Raw genomic sequence first — 18,429 nt, 5'->3', positions numbered from 1 at the left:
TAGTACATGGTGGAGCTGGAATTTGAAACCTTAGTCTGTCTGACTCTTGGACCCATGCTCTCTCTATCACGTATCCTCCTGCACACTTGGTACATGCTAAGGTTCCTACCTTAGCCATCCACCTTTGTGAAGTCACTATTAAGCTTATAATTGACAAATCCATCGGCTTTTTGATCCTCACCTTGACGTCTCTGCAGTATTTGACCCTTGCCTTCTTGATGAATCTCTCCTTCCTTGGTTTTCGTGAGCCCACACTTTCTTGGCATTCATTCAGTCACCCCTCAGTCTCCTTTGCTGGACCTGCCTCCTTAGGCTGTCCCCTGAACATTGCTGATCCTCTTTTCCTCGTCTCTTCCAATCTATAGCCTATTCCTAGACAACCTTGACTACCCCCATAACTTCATTTATCAAAATGCAGATGACTCCCATGTCCACAGTTTTCCATTCTGACTTTTCTCCTGATCTCCAGACCCATGGATGCAGCTACCTTATAGATAACTCAGTGGAACTGCAGGAGTGGGGCAGTTTCCTGAAAGTTACTGAATTGCTTGAAGAATGACTCAGAGGAGTGTGAAAGTGTGGTATGGAAGGGGGAGGTTTCTGTGCTGATGCCCCTTAGACTGGGAATCAATGGTCATCGTCTTTTAAAGAAACATTCCTAAATATAGAACTTCGGCTGGGCTCGGTGGCTCATGCCTGTAATCCCAGCACTTTGAGAGGCTGAGGCGGGCGGATTACGAGGTCAGGAGATCGAGGCCATTCTGGCCAACATGGTGAAACCCCATCTCTACTAAAATACAAAAAAAAAAAAAATTAACTGGGCGTGGTGGCACGCACCTGCAGCCCCAGCTACTCGGGAGGCTGAGGCAGGGGAATCGCTTGAACCTGGGAGGCAGAGGTTGCAGTGAGCCGAGATCATGCCATTGCACTCCAGTCCAGCCTGGCCACAGAGTAAGACTCCATCTAAATATATATATATATATATATATATATATATATATATATATATATATATATATATATATAAATGTAATCTTCTCAAACCTACTGAAAAATTTGGCAACTCCAAGCCCCCAGCGCTTAGCAGTTTTTGACAATAAAACTATACCATAAAAAAAGGGTCTTTGCTATCCACAGGTCTACTGTAATGTTTGCTTTTTCTTTCTTTCTTTTTTTTTGGTTTCACTTTGCTTCACATTGGGTGTGGTCTTTGATCTAGTACATGAGCAAAGGCTCTCATGTGTACCTGGGTTGCCAGGCATTCTCCTTGGTCTCAGAAGTTTCAACCATTTAAGATGGCACCCTGTCCACTTGCACCACTGAATGCAGACAGGTGTGCTGGGGACCATGTAGAGACCCACCTTAGTGCTTCTTACATGATGATCTTCTCCAGAGAGCAGATTCTGCTGGGGACTTTCTGTGGACAATCTCACTGAATCTTTATAAACTTTTTTTTTTTTTTTGAGATGCAGTCTTGCTTCTGTCGCCCAGGCTGGAGTGCACAGGCACCATCTTGGCTTACTGCAACCTCCCCCTCCTGGGTACAAGTGATTCTGCTGCCTTAGCCTCCCACGTAGCTGAGATTACAGGCACACACCACCATGCTGGGCTAATTTTTGTGTTTTTAGTAGAGACAGCGTTTTGCTATGTTGGCCAGGCTAGTCTCGAACTCCTGACCTCAAGTGATCCACCTGCCTCAGCCTCCCAAACTGCTGGGATTACAGGCGTGAGCCACCATGCCTGACCCAGCATGTCTTCTTTTTATTCCCACTTTACAGATGAAGACACAGAGGACTAGAGGAGGTGAAATGACTTGCCTGTACTTATAAAGCTGGTTAATAGTGGAGCCTAGATTAAGACTGTATCTGTCTGACTCGAGATTTAACTACTACACTACAATGAGCATTTCTGGTTTTGTTTTGTTTTAGTGGGGATGTGATTCACAGAGAAAAATAACATAAAAATCATACTTAGTTCCATGTTTCTGTGTCTCAAAGTACTTCAGACTACTTTAAAAGTCTAAAGCAGTGCAGTTCCCAACACAGTGGCATTGGGCCCTGTGAAAATAGTTGAATGTAGCACAGAATGTATTCTCTCCTGAAGCCCAAAAGTTTACATGTCATTTCCGTTTAAGTGGGGGCGCCCCTGTTCTGACAGCTTGCTAGAGCACACTGTTTGCGTTTTGTGGTCATTTGCTAACCATCAAATAACAGAGGCAGTAATATTTTATCCTTTGTTTATTTTCTCTTTATCTAGAAATAATTATTTGGTATTTCAAACATTCCCACCCTCCCCCTTAGATAGAAGGCAGAAGTGACATGATTATAAAAATGGAACTAAATTAGATAATTTATGATCAGACTATTACAGGTACATCAGAAATGTACTCGAGTCTTTTTCATTTATAGGAAAATGCTGAAAATGTTCAATTGAAGTTTGGAACAAACATATATTATTTTGCAAATTATCATGAAATGTATAATAAAAACATATTATCTGTTTTTAGCTACAGCATAATTCTCAGTCATTTTTTACTCCATGAGTGCATTTTTATCATCCAGATATTTTTTACATAATGAGGATCCTTTCAGTGTAGCAAATTTTTGCCTCAGCCAACACACAGAATTATTTTCTGGGCTATTGAGTTATAAGCAGCTGTATTTATTCATTCATTTATTCCTTCATGCACCAAATAAAGGGCCAATTCAATGCTGGGTCCTGTGGTAGACGCTGAAGTTATCATGGTGAATGGGACAAGGTCTTGGTCCTCAAGAAGCTCACAGCATAGTAGGGAAAACTTCAACCATGATAAGTGCTGTGAAGCACTTGCTAAGTGCAGGGTGCAGTGGGGGAGAGAAATGGGTCTTGCAAGAAGAGAAAACAGCATTCCAGGGCCCTAAGGTAGGAAAGCATTTGTAACCTTGCTTAGAGGAACTGAGGGCTAGAACTTAAGAGACCAAGAGAGGTGGCAGCGGGAGATGAAATTGATTATTTTGGTCTTTATTCCAAGGTTCATAAGAAGCAGGGGACTGGCTGTGCATGGAGAATGGATGGAAGGGAGCAAGAGTGGAGGCAGGGAATCTAGGAGGCTGTTGTACTATTTCAGAAGAGAGATGGTGATAGTTGGGACTAGGATAGAAATAGTAGAGATAGAAAGAAGTAGATTAACTTAAGGACTACTTAAGAGATAGGGTTGATGAGCATAGGCTGGAGGGATTGAACATGGGGGTGATGAGAGTGAAGTCAAGCCAGGTTTCTGACTTGAAAAACTGGGTAGATAAAGACACCATTCATTGGACTGGGAAACATTGAACACAGATCCCATTGTGTGGGGGGAAAAATTAAGAGTTCAGTTGGAATGTACTGGGTTTGAGGAACTAGGCCCACCCTTTGGAGATGCAGGCAAATTCTAGGAGACAGTTGAGAACAAAAGGCATGGCATTAGTGGCTTGAAGATGCTGCTAAGTTAAAACCATGAGCCCAGGGAGATAACCAACAGTGAGCATGTAGGACTTACCCGGTAAAGATGAACACACCACTCTGGGTTTCTTACATGAAAAATTCCTCTATTGGAGGTGACAAGAAATGGCTCCATTGACTTCAGTGGAAGACTGGGGGGCCAATACTTCCCCTCAGGTTTTCCCAGCTCCATTTCCTCTTGCCTAAGTGGAACCACCTAGACAGCTATTAATAAGCTTATTATTAATAGCCTCACTTGGCTGTGATTAATAAAAAAAAGTTCTTTCAATCTCCTGCAACTTTTTCAGAAGAAGCTGGAAATAAAGACCTAGATTGCTTTTCACTGAATAGGCTAGCACATCATCGATCAAAGGCTGTCACAGACTTCCAGAAAGTGTGCTGCCACCAAGATATTTTATAATGTAAGTAGCTTGAGAACAAAGTTTATGAAAACATCACAAAGGTTGGGAAAATTCCCTCCAAATGCTTCCTCTTTCCCCAACCTGGCTGGGAGCTTTAGGTACTCAAACAACAACGATAATGTTAAGAGGTCTTTATTATTCAAAAAATAAATAACAAGATAATTACAAGTTCACTCTGGAAACAATGGAGACTGCAGGTAGATACAATAGATTTCCTTTAAATACAGTCATTTCATAATGAGGAGTGGGCAGGCTCAGGGCTGCACTCCCTACTCCTCACCCTCGTCTATAGTGGTAGAGATAGGGACAGGGTGGAAAGAAGAGAACTGACTAGCAACGGCCTGACTCCTGTGTGTGTGTGTGTGTGTGTGTGTGTGTGTGTGTGTGTGTGTGTGTGTGTGTGTGTGTTTATGTGTGTGTGTTAGAGAGAAAGGGGGATTGAGAAGAGAGACTGGGGGAGGGAAGAGACTGACAGAGGGAAACAGAGAGATTGAGAAAGAGAGATTGGAAGAAAGAGGTTGAGAGAGAGAGAGACTGAAAGAGAGAGATGGAGAGAGAGAGATTGAAAGAGAATGAATAACTGTCCGAGAGGGTGGCGGGGGGGCGTTTTCGGTTCTCCACTGTGTTAGACGTTCTAGAGCCTGGCCCCCTCCAACAAGGCCATAGGAACCCAGAGTCAACCATAACTGAATGTGAGCTGAGGCTCCCCATTTCCCTTCTGCATCTTCACTGATAAATCAAATGCATTATCCATGGAAAGACACTGCACGCAAAGAAACAAAACTGAACTTGGCAAATTATCTGCTGTTTACTCAGAATTCAACCTGTGCATAATGGCCTTGTCTTTTCATAGGACTCTCTGGATGTCTGCATCAGTGGGGTTGCTGCTTCAGATATATAAGCTCTTATGGAGCAGGGCCCGTTTTGGTTTCATGTGACCTGTAATTCACTTATTACAGTTCTACATGCCTTGGAGTGTATAATAAATAGTTCTCCATAAGGAGGATCCTAGGGTTATAAATAGGCAGTTAACAGGGGGTGGGCTTAACTGCTGTGCTGTATTATGAAGACTGCCAGCGTCAGCTCCACCACAGCCTGCAAGGTGACACTGTTCAGAGTTTGAGTAAGCCAAAGGACGTGAAGCCAGTGCCATGGCTCACTTGGCTTGGATCAGTCACATTGACAAACACCGAAGCACCTGGTTGCAATTCAAATACTCCTCCCAAGTGAATGGATTGTTGCCCGCAAGGTTTGGCGGAACTGTGGGTATTTGCAGCTCTGAGTAAGATTCTCTCGAATCTACCGGGGGACTTTAGGCAGAGGCTGGCTATAAATGGAGCTTGACTCGAAGCTTCCCGATTGGAACAGAAGGTGACTTGGGCATAGATATAATAGAGTCCTTGTCTTTTAACGGTCAGCTGTTTCCCATTTTCCAGGGTTACCAAGTTGTTGCTCATGGTGTAGTATCCTTTTTCAGCCCACTGTAACACTGTTACAAAGAGAGGGAAAGTTTGTGGTGAGGTGAAGCAGAGCATGGTTCTGACAAAAAATATAGTTTAATGTTGGATATTGGCTTTGTATAGGGATGGATTCTCAAGGCCCCTTCCATGGGCTTCAGAGTCAGACAGAGCCATGTTCCAATCTAGGCTCTATTTAAGCTTGGGCAAGTCTCTAAATCTCCATGAGCTTCAGTTCCTCATCTGCAACACGGGGCTCATATTGGAGCATATTTCAGAGACTTGTGAAGATTAAATAAAGTAAGAGATCACAGTGAGTTTCTTTCTCTCGTTAGAGTTCTTATAGCCAATTTGCCTTGAACTTAAGAAGGCACAAATGATTTCAAAATTTGACATCATAAATTATACATACCAAATTACTCACACCAAATTTTTGCTAATATTACCATGAATACCTTGCTTGCCTTGAATTTTACAAAGTCAGAGAGTTGTCAGTCTACCTAGCTCAGCCTCAGCACAGAGAAAAGACCCCATTTCTTCCTACCTGATCATGCTGTTGCAAACCTGATCTGCCTCCCCCAGCAAGGACTAAAATTAGGCAAGGAAGTATGAAAATAAACTGTGTGCTCATTTCACGGTATGTTTTGATCTCCCATTGTAGTGGGCGCCACCAACTTGAAAGTACCAGTATTCTTGTGGCTAAGCCAGAGTACCCACCAACAGTGTGCCATTTTCTCGGCTGAGATGTTGAGTGGGTTCAAAGTAGTGTGTGCACCCGACTTGAAATCTCAGCTCCCACAGAAAGCTAGACTGACTGATGGGGGTGAGGGTTGAGGAAAAGTGAAAGTACTGATGTGTTTGCTTCCTTGAGCTTTTTAAAAAATAATTCCTATTCGATAGTCTTAGGTCTATCAGGGCACAAGATCCCACCTGCTAAGACTCGCCCTTTACTAATAGGGAGGCATCCTGAAATGCCTGACAGATCCGGGCCCTCCAGACCACTCCAGAAACAATGCTTCATTAGAACCATTTTATTGAGAAAAAAAAGGGCAGGTTCTCAATCTTTTAGTTCAGTAACTTTACTTTGGTACGTCCTTACCTAATTTTAGTACTTGCTGTGGGATGTAGGGCAAGATTTTAGCAGCATGGCTAGGTAGGAAGAAGAGGTTTGGGACTGGGGTGGGGGTGGAATGTTACTGTCTTCCCATCTGATCCCCTGGAAACCTATTGTGATGCAGACTGTAAGATATTGTAGGACTGATATCCATTACGAGCCTTTTGGGAGAATCTGAGCTCTATGAAATATATCCAAGATCAAGGGTTTAGATACAGGCGAAAAAAGACCAGTGGGAAGCTATTCTTCTAGGAGATTTCTCTGTTGTTGTCATCTGATCCAGAAGAGAGAAGGGGTACTTGACAAAATTATTAAATATTGTGTAACTAACTGGTATTAATGAGGGGCTTTATGTCACCCTTTTGACATCTAAGCCATGGTGAAGTAGACTAAGTAGTGTCACCTTACAGTTGTACAGCACTTGACAGCATCACTTTTGGCCACATTAGCTGATTTGATGCTCAAAGCCACCCTGTAAAGTAGGTGAAGTAGAAAACTGCTGCATAGGTAAAGGGTCTTGCTCAAGGTCACCCAGCAAGCGGTGGTCATGGTCCTTGAATCCCAGCGTTCAAAAACTCCCTATTCAGTGCTCTTACTTTGGTACCATGATCCATGATAATGATAACTGTCCATGTGTTACACCTACTGAGAAGCCCAAGCCACTTCAGAGATGAAGCAGTGTCTTTTTTCTCTCTCTGTCCGTCTCTCTTTCTCTCTCTGTCACACACATACACATATGCACACACACATGCACTGCTTAGAACTCCATTCCGGAGCACTCTGTTGAATTTTTCAAAGACTCCTCTGACGCTCTTGCCTTTATGTTGATGGGGGACTTTATGTTAGCGTGCATGTTTCCATCCATTTATCAGATACGACATATTCTTCGGCACCAGTTATCGCAAGATGCACATTTGGGAAAAAATATCTAAAGGCTAGCATGGTGGCAGAACGTATATGGAAATAAAATCGTTCAGAGTTGAAAAGATCACAATATGTCGTCTGTTGTTACTTCATTGGAAAATGTAACGTCTTGGGACCTATTGATCTTTACAGAATGATTTTACCTTTAATTTCCCTGAGGTTGGCCTCAGTGAGGCTGAGCTTAATCATACAGGGATTGACAGATGGCAGGAAATACCCCATGAGGCCCATTTCCACACAGTGAAGAGGGGTTAGGAGGAGGGATGCTCCCAGTCAGGAGGTCACTACATGCCATTTCTTCTATGTTGTCAGAACAATGGTCCCTCCACCCAGTAATTCATCATTTAGAATCAGCCATTGAGCAAGAACATAATGAGAACATCCAGATTGCATTCCACCTCCTTTTGTCCCTCTAAGTCCCATCTGTGCATTTGAACTCACTTTGAAGACAAAGAAGGGAATAGGAGAAGTGTAGGGGTAGGTTTGTAAATTGGGTCCCAGGGGAAAAGAGGAGTTTAACCATTAGGTAACATGACTTCGGCATCCCAGCCTTTCCCCTTGGGTGGCTACCGCTCAGATGCTGTGTGACTTACCAGATGTTGTTTTACTACTGGCCTCACTTATGACATGTGCCGCAATTTGAGGATTCTGATCACCTGAAATGGAACCAAAAACTGTCAGGCTAAAATAATGCAAAAACTGCCCACAAAACTATCTGGTCCAGTTCTACAACTGTGTAATAGAGACTGTGCAAAAATAGATTATATAAAAGGAAAGATAAAATGGTCTGACATCTCTCCCACTGAAGGAAAAGTTGGTTTCTAATATCTGAGTAATTGAATTGGCTGTTTCCATCGGTCTCATTCTCCTAACAGTTGATCAATACTCGATTCCATTTTGCATAGATTGACACAGGCTAAAAACACTGGTCTTCATTAAACATACCGTGAATCTTGCTTTTAGGAACAATTCCATACACTGGGGATTTTAGTGGGCTCCAAAGTCTGCACACTTAGTAAGATTCTTATGGTTTCTGAATTGGTCAAGCATCTGGCCGAACTATTGTATCTGTCTTTAATTATTTCTTGTTTTAAAGCCCTGCTCCCTAATGAGATGTGCCAATCTTCTAAGGGCAGAGACTGTGTGGAAGTTTCTTTTTGTCCAGTTATGAGCCTGATATTGGGCACTTTGTAAGTGCCCTATAAATGTTGAGTTAAATTGCATGACCTAAATGACCAGTTTGGTTAATGTTATCATTTCCCTGAAGACTTCTAGGCAGCATCTGCATAAACTGTTTCCTCAGGTTTCTCTGTAATTAACAGACAGCGTGGTACTATTACTCAACATATCTTGCAGTCATCCTGAAGATAAAACCTTCATGGAAGTCGGATGACCATTTAGTATCCAGAACAACAGTTAAGGCAAGGTCTGAGTACTCTCTTTGCCTCAGAAAATAGTATCTCTATCCCTGTATGTATGTATGTTTTTGTGTGTATTAAATTTGCAGAAGCCATAACATCATGTTCACCAACTTTGTGATATAATATTCTCTCTAACAACACCCCGTCTTTCCCATAATCTGCTGCTGAAGTCACTTCAGACATTATTGTATTGGTTTGCGGTGCCACATTCTAAAAGAACAGGAAAAAGTTAGTGTGTCCAAGAAAAGGAGGTGAGTGGCAGAAGAAAGGGCCTGGAAAGGGTCATAGGAGAAACAGTGGAAGACATCAGGGATCTTTAGCCTGGAGAAGAAAAAGCTCAGTCAAGGCTTGGCCGCCATGATTGCTGTCTTCCATATCTGGACAGCTGCTGGGTAGGAGAGCAATTATACTTTGTTTACTAGGGCCTCAAAGAGCAGAACTGGGACCAGTGAGTGGAGATTATAGGAACAAAGTTTGACTTGAGGAGGAAAGACTTCTCTCGAGTAGTATAGTAATCTTAGTATTATTAGAGCCATTCAAAGACGGATCAGGCTGCCTTACGAGGTGGAAGGTGCCTCATCCCTAGACATGTTTGATCAGAGGCTGGACGGTCAGTGTTATTGTGAAGGAGATTTTTGTTGTGGGGATGGTGCTGGATTTGAGAACTCTCAAGGTCTCTTCCAACCCTGAGATGTTCAGGATGCTCTCACTTTAAGAACAGGGCAAATAATAGAACACTGTGACATTGTCACTCCTTGATCCCAGAGGCTCCACCGGCCACTGTGCCCCATGAAAAACTGTTATCAATGAGTGATGAATGCCACTGTTACCAAATGATGACTTTCCTGTCTTCTTATTCCACTGTAGGTGGTATCAGGCTGTATGGTTGCTTCTATTAAGGTATTGAACATAATGGGATTTCTTCAGATTTGGTATCATCGGCATTAAAGGAACATATCCTTTTTTCATAAATATATATGTACAAAGTCTTCCCAAATCACAGGGACCAGAGAAGGTGTCAATTTGACAATTGTGTTCCTGTTTTATTTCCAGGGCTAAAAGTTCCCTGATGCAAAACACTGGGTTGTTCAATATGATCAGCCTAAAGCTTCCTTTTAGTTTTTAGGCATTCATAGAAATTAGCAAATAGCAAACCTACCTTTTTGCATTTCAAAGCTGTTTTCTTTCTTCGTCTCCTCTTTGTTTAACATTATATCCTAAAATAAGAAGCATTGCAAGAGGTCATTTTGACAGGGACTCTGCTGTGGGGTTTTAAAATTATCATTCGTTTTGCATCTGTCATTACTCTGTTGTCTGTTTCTGGTGAGGATTATCATATAGACTCAGATCCTGTCATTAATTCCATCATGCCAATTGGGAGTCCATGGATCTGACAGATGAGCCAACAACCCAAAAAGCCCAGGGGAGAATCTGGAAGTAAAATCCAGGCCTTATTATCTCCATTCCAGTGCTCTCTCCAGACCAGAGGCTGTGATCCTGACCCTTCCTATGACCTCAACCTCCTTGGCTTTGACACATATTGACAAATAATGCCTAATGGAGAGATTATTCTACCCTGGGAACTGGTATATGGAATATTATTAAACATAAAGCATGGTGTGTATCTATTAGAATAAATCTGGTCTGAAATCCTGTAGGAAAAGACAATAGTAAGTTTGACCTTGGGGAGAAATGCCAGACTATGAAAAGACCCTCAGACATTTTTAATTTTGCTATCCCTTTCAATGGGCTGAAGAGATTCTCTTATTGATAGTTGCACTGTATTTATTTAGAATAATCAGCATTTCGGAAACACAGGCCATCTCCCAATGGTGTTGATGTTCAAAGGCAAGTGCGACTCTTCTTAAAAGGTTTCTTTTCACTTATAAACTGAAGGAAGCCTAGAGGTATTTAAAGAAGCTAACAGGAACTTCCATCAACACAGGCTGGAAGATGATAAAGGCTGTTGCTGCCATTTTAAAGAGACTGAACAAAAGGCCTGGAGGGCTTAACTGGTCATTATGAGGTCACCCAAAGAAGCTGAGGTTTAAACCAAGAGTGGAAACTGTGAGATGGCATTCATAGGCTGGGCTTAGCTAATTCCATCTGTCTATCCTCTGCACACAAGGGAAGAAGACAGACAGTAGTATTTTCACATCTTATGATAATCAAAGTCCTGTGCTCCTTCCCACTCCTGGAATCAGTTGTCTATAGGACCCTTCCTTTTATTTCCTCCTCCAGAAGGAATTTGTGCTGTCACTGTTGAGTGCTGGCTGTAGGCTCAGCTCAGTTGCCAGATTTAAGGGCCTAGTTCATAGAGCCTCCAGGGGAACCTGAGCCTCAGAACACTCACATGGGCCCCAGAGCTTCAACTTTCCATTTGAGCTGAAGCGCGGCACTATGAAGATGTGGTGACAGGAAAATGTTTGTGAGATCACAAGTAAACAAATGACTATTTAGTGTCTTTTCAAAAAGTAGAGTGTGGTGATCAAGGTTGAGATACTTTTAGGCTAAGTTGTTGCATTAGTGTTGAGGCCTGGCCAAGATGAAAACATGAAGTCAGCAAAGCTCGTGTTTCATGAGCCCAGCCTAGCCTTTCCGTGAACTTTCGCCCAGCCACACTCCCCAGAGCCTTTTTTTTTTCTTGCTTCACTCCCCACCTCAACTGAAATACTTTTTAAAGTGGACTTTCAGAAAATCCAGAATGGGTTATTTCTCTCTTAGTGGGAGTTCCATGTCGCAGGTACGGACAGGTTGCCCTTTAACTTGAAATAGAAATGCTTTGACTCTCTCAAAGGCATCGCAGGCATTGGTGGGCAAATAATCATGGAACTGAACATCTAGCAGAGGTGTGGAGGGTTGTAAGTTTTAATATGAAATTATACTATTCAAAATAATACCTCTGCTTACCCTCACTTGAGCCCTGAATACCATCTTTCCCCCAAAATGACAGATTGGTGCTACCTGCCTCCAGAGATAATGAGTTCCTTGTCATTAGAGATGTTCAAACAGAGATTGGATGACCACTTAGTCAGGAGGTGGAGAGAAGACTGAAGTTGTGGATTGAGAATTGGATCTGATGACTTCTAAGACCCCATCAAGACCTGATTCAAAGACTCCAAATTCAAACTTGAGGTTGCTTAGGTGCAACCAGACTGTGGCCCGGAAAGAAAGCCTACTAAAATTAGCTAAGAAAGTATGAATCTAATCTGGAGCTATTCTATAATTGGCCTATTGAGTTTTTTCAAAGTCTCGAATTTTGTTTTAGAGTGAGAAATTTGGGGGAAAGCGTATTGGAAAGGGGATCCGTCATTGGGGGAGGATTGGGTAGCTGGAGGGCTTTGTATCTACTCATTGTACGTAATCCTAGGTATAGGTAGTGTTGACTAGGGTTCCACACCTGCTGCAGTAGAGACAAGGAGCCTCCTTAGTTGCATGTAAGGAGGAGATCCCTGGGGCCCTGGCTGATATGCCTGAAAAGATCTGCCTTTTAAGAATATGAAACTTTGGAGCTGTCACTTTTTTCATACAAGCATAAGCAGGGAGGCCAAACTGACTGTTTTCTTTACTCCTATCCTCGGTAGCTGATTTTGGGAGCTTTACATACATAGCTAACCTGAAATAATGACGTGAGGAATTGAGAATTCAACCGTAAAAGTCTCCGTAAGAAACGAGGGGGACTGACAAGCCACTCTCACTGCCATTGGAGGGAACTGAAGGCTTATCACATAATTATAGAATGTCAGAGCTGGTAGTGCCCTTACAGATAATCTGTCTGCTCATGTTATAGATGACAAAACTGAGGCCCAGAAAGGTGAAGTTATTTACCCAAAGTCACATAGCCAAGCACATTCAGTCTGTTATTTGGATTATTAGCCATTGTTTTGAAAGTGCCTTTATTCACATTTAAACTGGTAACATCTTCCAGTACTCTGTAATACTGGCCCAAATCCTCGAAGAACCGAAGAAACTCAAATCATTTTTCTAGCCGGCCAGTCTTGCAAAGAAAGGGTTTAGGAGTTTCATCTAAAGCCTAGATTAGTGTAAAGAACCTGAAAGCAAGCAGCGGATTTGAGCCGCATTCTGTTCTCCGTAGGTGACTCAGGAATAAGCTGTTAGAGTCTTCGCTAATGAATTAAATGGCACCTCGGTGACAGTACAGGAGGGCAGAAATAAGATCAGAAATAAGATCTTAACCCTTTTACGCCTGCATTAAATTACACATCATCTATATGTGAGAACTAATTCCTGTTGGTTTACCCAGATACCCACCCACCTGGCCCAGAACTGTCCTCAATGTGGAGTGCTGCCTCCTAGAAATGACCCCTAAGTGAGCCGAGGCCCAAGGGTATTTGACTCATTGTTCTGAAAGGGACATAGGCAGAAAGAACTCTTGATGTTCTGCCTCAGGAGAAAGAGCCCCTAGACCCTATGTCTGTGATGATGGAATTAATGTAAAGGTTCTAAAAATTCTTGTTTTAGGTATCTGTTATAAGCCACAGTCACTGCAGTGACTTCATGCTAGCTACCAGCCTGGTGGGCTAAAAGGCTTTGAACCCTCTGTGCCTCTGGTCATGACCAGCCATAGAGTGGGCGGGCTTCATGAGCAAGTGATATTATATGGAGTCTGGTTTGAGCGACACTGAGAATGTCTATTACTTATTCCCTGCACCTCTCTCCCCAGTAAAAGGGAAAGATCTCACTGTCAGGACATCTAAAATTCCATCATCAGAGAAGCACCAGAGACTGTTACCAGTCTTCAGGTGTCCCTTCACTTGTGGCCTGCTGCCACGGCAGCTGTTGATGGCTATTGCTTCCCTGGGAAATGGGGATCAGACTCTGGGTCCCCAGTGGGAGAGCATCAAGGTTTGGATGGGGAGACACAGAAATGCAGAAACCAAGCTTGGTGGACTTCATCATTTTGCCTAGTGGTAGCTGCATATGTAAGCTCACAAATATGTGTGACTGTGCCCCTAAGGGTGTATTTTCCCCAGAGAGTGTCTTTGTGTTTTTTTTAACCCACACACACACACCCATGTATGTGTGTATATCTGCATGCATATATATGTGTGTGTGTGTGTGTGTGTGTGTGTGTGTGTGTCTATAACCAATCTTTAAACATTGGCATTGTCGGTTTCCCGATCTAGCAAATGTAGTAAAACATTTCAATGACACTTTTACCAGCAACTAAGCTGCTTACCTTCACAAAGCCTTCAAACTGGCTTTTAATCTCCTCACAGTTCAGTAAGGATAAGGATCTTTCTCCTGTGTTGCATCTCTGTATCGTTTTCATGAATACAAAATCTTCATGAAGATTCCTTTCATCTTCTATCTATTTTGAAATAGCAAGGATATGATAAATGTCATTCGGAAGGAGAATACAGCTAATATATCTGCCTCTACATTCATTTCCACGGCATCAACAAGAGGAGGACTTTCAGGCATAAATGGGGAATAATAAGTTATTATATTGGCTGATTGCTATTTTGTATTTGCAGTTTAAAAATCTATAAAAGACAGCAATTAAGATGTCATGTTGTCAGAAACTCCAGGTAGAAATCAGAGCTATTCTACTAAATGTTCACTACAAAATGCATATTTTTTCAACATACTATAGCAGCAATATTCTGTAATTGTCACATTTCTCATTGCTTCAGTAATGATTGGTCATTATAAACATCAGCCTAGAAAATAGTTTTCTGCAGAGCTAATTTGCCCACTTCATTTTAGTGTTTGTGATGCAGTGCTTTATAAAAAGAAGTTAATTTGCAATGTGTCAGTTAATGAGTTCTAATTACATCTCTCTCCCTTTTAACTTTAGTATTTGTAGAAAACATTTGCATTTTTAAAGAAATCATCTTTTATCCTCAAAGTAACAAGATATTTTATTTTCCAATGTCTCAGAATAATTAAATGTACAGAATTCACTTGCATTATCAACTAATTTTATACCATTTTCTTGCTTTAAGAGTAGATTTTTTAGATTCAAAACAAGATTCAGTTAGCTGGCAGCTTCTGCCGTCATTAAGAGCACATGTAAATAGTATGGTAAATATCAGTCCACTGAGGTCACTATTGCCCCTTTAGAAGCTAGGCCTATGTCCATACATTTGATTGACAGAGCACATCAGGCCAAACACAAATAACCAACCAGACCAGAGGCCCCCTCTTTTGTCAGCAGTGAAACCTAATATTTGGATAACCCAGTGGATGAGTTCAGCCCTCACTACCTCACCTTATCCTGTTAGAAAAATCTCATGACATTAATTCTAGGTCCAGATCCTAAGAGAGGACACTCAAGTATCCCTGATAAAGTGCAATCATCCAGATGCTTTCTAGCCACAGTTCCTGCATCCAGAATTTTAGGAACAGCAAGAAAACTAATCAACTTTCTCTTTTACATCTATGATTGGTATTTTGTCAACACCAGCCAATTATACTCCTCAGTGGAAGTGAAAAAATACATGAAAACAAAATAAATCCTGATGGTTTTCTTTTCCTAAGAATGCAAAACAGCCTACTAAGTTACTCTGCTCTTTTGATCCTGCAAGTCTAACCATTTAAAAATGTAAAACATCTCAGAGGGAGACTGAGCATCCTGCAACTACAATCAGTGCTTGTGAAGAATTACACAGAGAATGCTACTTTTACTAAAAGACTGCAAATTCTGGGACTTATCCATGTCTATGTTAATCTGAAGCACTATGGAATTTTAGATCAAATTGACGCTCTTCTTGCCTAGCTGGAAATTTAAAAGAAAAAAGCTGTCTCCATAAAAAAATAGCTTACTTTTAAAGCAGAACTTTGGCAAATAATTATAGCTAGTGCGTACATAGTGCTTACTATGTATCAGACCCCCTCCTAAGCTTTTTACAAGGCTAAACTCACTTAATCTATGAAATGGACACCAATACCATCCCCATTTCTCAGATGTGGAAACTGAGGCACTTGCCCCAGGATAACAGAGATGGTATGGGCAGAGCCAAGATTTGAACCCAGGCAGTCTGACTCCAGATCCCAAGATCCTAACCAGAGACAAGAATATGAGACTTCATTGACTAGGCAACAAACATTATGCCACAGGACCATTCTTCTATTTGGTTTCTACCATCATCCATCATTTGGGTAGAACCAACCTATGAATTAGTAAGGACCCCAAATTTAGTTAATAAAGGCTTGTGGTTCATCTTACCTTGTCCAACCTTCTATGAAGATACACAGCAAAAAGTGCTGACCCAATCATCTGGGTGATAAGAAAAACAGTAAGTAAATACATAAAAATTTTCATGCTGATGGGCAGTCCAGTGGCCGCAGATCGGGGAGAAGGTTGGTTGTATGTTTCGATCATGCTGTGTTAAAGTTGAAATGGTATCTTCTGGCAGAGAAGGTGGCAGAGGCAGCATGAGAAGACTGTCAAAGTGGCCACCTTACTCAGGATTAGTTAAGAGCGCACAATCGTTGCAGCCCACACTTCCTGGAAAATGTGCTTCGTAGTCTTCTCTCCCAGCAAAAACGTTACGTAAAGGTTTTTTGTTTTTTTTTTTAATTATAACCATATCATTCACTTCCAGGCTTTCCTTTTTGTTAGTAAAGAAGAAACAAGTTTCTTCTTCCATATATTCATTCTTGCCTTGAAATGTCATAGACTCCTTAACAGACAATGGCAGTATTTTCCTATCACTGTCTAACTTTTTGGGTTCACCAGTTTCAAGGAAAGTGACAAATTCATCCACCAGCAATAGACTTATTTCAATTTCAATCTTACTAATACCAAGTGGGAACCTGGTATATGGAGAAAGAAACACATGTCAACAAAAGTTTGGATTGATTTTATGACTGGTGTCCCATCAACTAATTGCTTCTCAGAACTTTACTTCTTTAATCACTAAACTCAATGAAAGCCTGGCAGGTTTTCAGGTCAAGTCTACATGGCATAAAGCAAAAAAAGCATTCTGATGGTTATTAAAGAAAATTTAGCTGGAAAGACAATGCAAGAAAAATAAATTTTGCAAAGGCAAAGATAAGTAGGGTCTTGAGGGAAATCAGGCCAAGACTCTGGAATTGAAGTTAAAGTAAAAATCGTGACTTGACGTAGCTAAGCTGCCTGTGTACACTGTTCCAATCCATTAGATAATTGTTGATGCTGATGTAATGGTTCAGAATAGGGAAAATAGGCTGCAGTTAAGAGATCTGAATTCTAGTCTTTCCTCTACCAATAAATTGCTATGAGCCTTGGGCAAATCACTTCATCTCTTTAGACCTCAGTTTCCTCATACCCAAAGGAGGCACTTGCACCTGTCTTGCTTATGCCGTAGGTTGCTGTGAAGATCTAATAAAGATGTGCATGGAAGAAATTTGAAACACGTTAAGCAATAAACAATTCTCATCCTGAATTTTTTGGAATTTATTTAGCCTAAGACACGAGTTTAACAAATAATTGCCAACTCCTTACATGTTGGTAAAAACCAAATGAACAATAACAATATTAAAAACACCTTAAGTTTTGACAATGAATTGAATCACCGAAGTGTGTAGGATTACACATTTCTGAAGGGCTTTTGCATCATCTTATCAGATTTCCTTCAAACTAAAAGCAGCTGTGGAAATCCCTACCTCACATCCAAACCTGGTCTAGAAACCATGATAAAATTGCTTTGATGATTCCTATAAAATTGTTTTGAGAGACAAATAGGAAACGTAAAAACTGCTCTGATAGGCATGCTATCTATATAGTTAGCACCTGCTTTCTTCCCCTCCCACGCCCCAGCATCCTGTCCTGGGCCCAGATCTATGTAGCTTTTCACTACATCTGCCAAGTAGGTGGCTTCGATGCACGTGATGAACTTTGATCAGTCAAGTCAGAGGCTTTGGTTCTTAGACAAGTAACCTTAGTTCCACTGAAGGAAAATTATCATGAGAGCCAAAATGGGCTCAAGGACTTCTGCACTGTCAGTTTTATACAACTTGAGAGTGCCAGAGCTGCAGGGACCCTGCAATCAGCTCAGCCAAGACCCGAGGGAGGGGAGGCTGAAGGTCACAGATTTGTTCACGTGACCAACCTGAAAAAACAGTTGTTGTCCAACCTCCTTGCCTCAACTTCTTGATCCCCAGCCTCCTACAGTCTGACTTCTGCCCACAATATTCCCCTGAAATTGATCCCACCATTATTAGCTCAATAATAGTTTTGGCTGAATACTTCTTAGAGTTTATTTTTAGCACCCTCTCTATTACTCTGTTGACCTACTATCCTGTTGTCATCTTCCAGAATGCTCTCCCCACTTGAATTCTATATCACCCTATTCTTAAGGGCTTCTGCCTCTCAGAATCCTTCTTCATGTTATCCTCTTTCCTCTTTGTATCCCTTAAAACTTTGGTATTCCTTCTCTCTATTTCCTTTCCTTCTCCCTTCTCCTCTCCTCCCCTCTCTTCTTGTTCTCCATGGTTTCATTGGGTGATTCATGGGTTTCATGAACTTTCATGGGTTTCAATCTCACCTTCATTGTGATAAATCTCAAATCTATAACTGAAGTCCTGAACTTCAGAGTTGTAAGCACAGCTACCTCTGAAAATCTCTACTTGGATATCCCAAAGCCATCTCACATTTGGTATGCTCTAAAATTAATTTATCTCAC

General features: G+C 41.6%; 1 protein-coding gene across 1 annotated transcript; it reads right to left on the bottom strand.

Annotated features, from left to right (window-relative positions):
* Window positions 1-3,997: 3,997 nt before the first annotated feature.
* On the bottom strand, window positions 3,998-16,278 carry CD40LG (CD40 ligand). The gene is made up of 5 exons (XM_004064941.4): window positions 15,990-16,278; window positions 13,998-14,129; window positions 9,957-10,014; window positions 7,970-8,032; window positions 3,998-5,370 (listed from the first exon to the last, which is right to left on the bottom strand). The coding sequence occupies exons 1-5, from the start codon at window positions 16,143-16,145 to the stop codon at window positions 4,994-4,996; spliced, it is 786 nt and encodes a 261-aa protein (XP_004064989.1). The 5' UTR covers window positions 16,146-16,278; the 3' UTR covers window positions 3,998-4,993.
* Between the last annotated feature and the right edge of the window lie 2,151 nt (window positions 16,279-18,429).

Source organism: Gorilla gorilla, chromosome X (assembly GCF_029281585.2).
Source record: "Gorilla gorilla gorilla isolate KB3781 chromosome X, NHGRI_mGorGor1-v2.1_pri, whole genome shotgun sequence".
Lineage (NCBI taxonomy): Eukaryota > Metazoa > Chordata > Mammalia > Primates > Hominidae > Gorilla > Gorilla gorilla.
This window is presented reverse-complemented; position numbering and strand designations above follow the sequence as displayed.